Genomic DNA, 5000 nt, shown 5'->3' on the forward strand with positions numbered 1-5000 from the left:
ACGCTGAGGCTTGGTTCCAGAGCAAGGTGAGACTACAGCCTCAATATTCCCTTAGGACCTTTTCTCTTATCTTTTTGACTACTGTTTGTTTACGTATGTACTGTAGACACTGGTATGGTAGTGGAGATTATGAACATGATGTACAAATATTGTGAAGTTTCCCCTTTAAGGTTTAAGTATTTTTATTGAGATAAAAACATTGGCATTCCCTTTAAGGTTACTTTTGGAGGACACTGTCACTGGATTTACCAGCGCTCAACTGCATAGCTCCCACCGTATGTCAATACAGATGAGGTGCTCCTGATGTTTTGGGTGTTTTTAACATTGCGTGGACAATGACTGTTTGTGTGTGTGTGTGTGTGTGTGTGTGTGTGTGTGTGTGTCAGGTGAACGTGCTGCAGACACAGATCGTCACCAGTACCACGGAGGTGAAGACATTCCAGTCGGAGCTCACAGAGCTGAAAAGAACCTTCCAGAATCTGGAGATAGAACTGCAGGGCCTGCTCACTCAGGTACCGCATTCTATTAATTTCTATTCTATTCTATTCTATTCTATTTTATTGTACTCATAATTATTATTTCTCCGCCTACAGAAACACAACATGGAGCAGAGTGCGGCGGAGGTGAACGGGCGTTACGCTGCGCATCTCAGACGATTGCAGCTGCACATCAACAGCCTGGAGGGGGAGCTGCAGCAGGTCACGGTCAGCATCCAGCAGCAGGCCTCAGAGTACCAGCTGCTGCTGAATATCAAGATGAGGCTGGAGCTGGAGATCGCTGAGTACAGGAGGCTGCTGGATGGAGAGCTACACAGGTGAGAGAGGAGGAGGGGAAAGGGAGGGAGGGGAGAGGAGGTAGAGGGGAGAGGGTGGCGGCGGGGGGGGGGGGGGGGGGGAGGGGGAGAGGGAGGGAGGGGAGAGGAGGTAGAGGGGAGAGGGTGGTGGCAGGGGGGGGGGAGAAGGGAGAGAGGGAGGGAGGGAGGGGAGAGGAGGTAGAGGGGAGAGGGTGGTGGTGGGGGGGGGGGGGGGGACGGAGAGGGAGATTGGGGGAGAGCCAGGTCAATCAATGATTGAAACATACCTTGATCAAAATGTTTTTTAAATAATAACTAAAAATACTATTTGAACCAGGGGAGGCTTGTGGGGGGCAGAAAATGGAGGACTTGGCTCATTGTAATGCATGGAATGGAGTGAGGAATGGTCTCAAACATGTGTGTGATACCATTCCGAATTCCATTCCATGATTAACACCCAGCCCGTCCTCCGATTTCTACCTCCACCAGCTTCCCCTGATTTGAACCCATGTCTGGATTATAGATCCTTATCCTATGTGTTTGACATTTATCAGCATGGCCATTGTATCAAAGACCGTGGTCAAGACGGTCGAGACGGTCCAGAAGGTCGAGGAGACGGTGGAAGAGGTTGAGGAAAGTGAGTACACAAGAGATTAGTTGTGTTTCAATGTCAGCAGTAACATACCACCTAAAATACATGGTCGACATTGCCTCATTCTATGTGGTAAGCCTAGTGGGTATATTGAAACATAGCCATTGTTAAACACCTTGATCCGATTCAACCATGAATGACCAAGTGAATGAATGAATGAACCATTCATTTACTTGACTGACTGGATTGCTCACATTATTCACCATCTATGTATTCATCCATCCATCCCATCCATCCATGTTCCTCATAGGGTCGAGAGTTTCTTCTGACCATGTGACCTGTCTACTTCAGAGTCAAACTCAAGGCCCTAGTTGCTGGTCTGATCATGTGGTCAGGAAAAACCTCTGGCCCACCTTACAGTACGCACAGTTTTACAGCCAATCACAAAGATGACCTTGGCTATGTTCATAATTGTTTACTACAGGGGAGGCTGGAGGAGGTAGAAATCGGAGGACAGGCTCGTTGTAATGCATGGAATGGAATGAGGAATGGTAACAATAATTCATGGAATGGAATGAAGAAATGAATGGTCAGTGAAGTCCTCTTCCCTCCTTCTCTCCACAGAGTACAACCCTCACCTTCAACGGAGGGTGAAGATCATCGTGGAGGATATTGTGGATGGGAAGGTCGTTTCCTCCAAATCGGACGAGAAAGTGGAGGAGCTGAGCTAAGTGGAGCAGTTTAGTTGATTTAGTTTAGTTTAGTTGATTTAGTTTAGTTTAGTTTAGTTTAGTTTGGTTTAGTTTATTTAGTTTAGTTTGGTTTATTAGGATCCCCATTAGCTGTTACTCATCCTGGAGGTACTCTTCCTCTGTTTCACACATAATATAAAACACTTGAAACAGTACAGAACAGCTATAGACAAGATCTAGGCAAGAAAAACACAGGTTAACACAAAGACAATAGTACAGTACATTCAATTAAAATGATGTAATCAAACATGGTCAGAAACCAAGAAACAATACAAGCCAGAGAATCACAGGCTATAGAAGAGGTGCTAGAACACAAGATGTTTCTAAAGCTGTTTTTTTTTAAACGTTGGGCTTGCTGTTTGCTTAAGTGATTGGTCATCAGAAGCACACTCTTCCTTACTCTAGTTCTATCATAACACCCTATGTTTTCCCTTCATTAGTTTCCATGTAGCTTCGGTTATACTGGTGTGTTTTGTTCTACTGATGAAATAGGCTGTTGGTTCCTACTATACTGAATTGGAAGTCAAAAAGTATAAAATGTGATGTTCTTTGGCAGAATTATTTAAATAGTGTCTGTTACTTCCTTTGTATATCTCGTATGGCTGTATTATATGGAAAAATACAACTTTTATTCGACTCTATGTTGAAAATGTCTTGATGCGTTTCCAGACATTGCCACCAGGTGTCGCATTTCTCATTTTACTTGACCATGCTCCGCCCCCCAACAGCCATGGTTGATATTTCAGGGGGAAATGATCTCATTGAGGTTAAGTAGAAACAGACCACCACAGTTACATAAGTGACATTAGGAAAGTTGGGTTTGCGTCACCAACCAACCTTATGGTTATTTCAGCCCACAAGACCTCAAGCAAAGCAGCTTACTTTATGTGCCAGGAAGTTCATGCAACCTACAATACTGCAGGGGAGTTTGGTGGAGGCAGGAATCGGAGGACCATGCATTACATATCAGCCCATCCGCTGATTTCTACCTCCACCAACCCCCCCTGCAACATTGATACTGCTGGGACCATATACAGTATACTGAAAAATGTATGCACTCACTGCAATGTAAGTCGCTTTGGATAAAAGCATCAGCTAAATGGCATATATTACTGTACACTATGCAATTCACTGTTGATGAGCTTAAGATCACGAACACATTAAAATATACTGATATCATAATTGAACATACTGTGCATTGTCTTCTTCTAAAAAAAACCTGAAAAGAAACGCTTTGCTTTTTCAGTTTCACACCTACCTTTACCTTATATAACAGGGCACTGTATTGTCTTTATATTGGCAGATGTGAGTGAGATTCATTTATCATTTGCCATCGAGTGTGTGTGTGTGTGTGTGTGTGTGTGTGTGTGTGTGTGTGTGTGTGTGTGTGTGTGTGTGTGTGTGTGTGTGTGTGTGTGCGTGTGCGTGTGTGTGCGTGTGTGTGTGTGAAGACTTGCCTTTGTTTATCTTAGAGTTCCTGTGTGAGTCACACACTGGCCACTTGACTAGGGCTGGGCTGAGTCAAGTAAGGACATGGGGGGTTTGCTTTATCTAAACAGTTCATTTTAATAGAATAGAGCTTCCAAAGGAGTCCAAAGAGATGCTATGCCGCATTACATGTGAAAGACTTGCTAGCGTACCACTCCTTAGCGCTTTAGAGACCTTCAAAATACACTTAAGAAGTAGTTTATCACTATAAAGCATCATTGTATGGACTTTTACTTGTATTTCTGTGTTGTCAGCATCTTTCTCATCTTGCCCAATACCAACGTCAAAATGATAGGATTTCTTAAACATGTCCAGACGTTGATGTTCCAGAATTTCCACACAACTTTTACCTGAACATGTCTTCTTCACGTCTTCTCAAACATTCTCACACCCAGGGCCTTAGGCTGTAAATTAGCTTCATTGCTAACTCTGACACCGCTAAACTGTTTCTGTCAGCTTTATTGCGAAATAGAAAATAAATGAACATTCAAAGTACATTTAAGTCCATTTAAGTCAGTTTGGCCTTTAGGACATCTCTGATTTGTGTAAGCAAAACTGAGCACAGTTGGGTGTGGCTCTGCTCTGCTATGCTTGTGGTAAACCACCGAGGGGCGCTAGCGAGGATACCACACTAACGCAAAGATTTGCTTGATTGTTTGCGTGCTTAAACCTTGAGAGAGGTTTTATGATTGTTAATCAACAGCTGGCATTCACATTTATGTTTTCACAAAACATTTTATATTCCCACAGCCTGCAGCACTTCAAACATAATCCTGTGGCTTTATCGTAAATTATATCATAAAATGTTGGCATCGTGTTCTCTGCGCCTAAAAAGTCAACTGTCATATAATTCAAGACGAGTGATATATTTTCGACAAGGTAGACAAATTCCAACTGTAAAGTCTGGGAGTTTTACTGTAGGGGATTTCACTTGAATAAACTGAAGACAGAATGAATTTAAATGACAGAATGTTTAAATGAAAGAATTACAGAAGAATTGAATATATTGTATCCTCTTTTTAATGAAATAAAATAAAAACAATGATATTCCATTTAGATTTGATTAGTTTACATCAGCTGTAATCATCTGCATATCAGGCATTATAATGAAGCGCATAATCAACCTGTTATGATACAAATGACTGTCTCTTCAACAGCTAGCAATCACTTTGATGTATTCACACAACACTTTATACCAGCCTCGGGCAGTTAGAGTATGTTTATATATCATAAATGATATCATAAACCCACTACTTGGCATCATAGTATTACCTCTGGAGTCATATAAATCAAATGTTGTATAATTCATGAGTCATATAAATCAAGAGTCATATTAAAGCGTCATATAGTTGTACATAGACACACTATAGCACAC

At 42.1% G+C, this 5000-nt stretch overlaps 1 protein-coding gene across 1 annotated transcript in view; it reads left to right on the top strand.

Annotated features, from left to right (window-relative positions):
- krt99 (keratin 99) overlaps positions 1-3313 on the top strand; it is a 6580-nt gene extending 3267 nt beyond the window's left edge. The window contains exons 5-9 of the mRNA XM_083693864.1: positions 1-26; positions 387-512; positions 594-814; positions 1348-1430; positions 2010-3313. The exon at positions 1-26 is cut by the window's left edge and continues 136 nt beyond it. Of these exons, the coding sequence (XP_083549990.1) occupies positions 1-26; positions 387-512; positions 594-814; positions 1348-1430; positions 2010-2116 (563 nt within the window). The 3' untranslated portion in view covers positions 2117-3313. The remainder of the gene's footprint in view (positions 27-386; positions 513-593; positions 815-1347; positions 1431-2009) is intronic.
- Positions 3314-5000: the final 1687 nt, after the last annotated feature.

The sequence above is a fragment of the Argentina silus genome, assembly GCF_951799395.1.
Source record: "Argentina silus genome assembly, chromosome: 22".
NCBI lineage: Eukaryota > Metazoa > Chordata > Actinopteri > Argentiniformes > Argentinidae > Argentina > Argentina silus.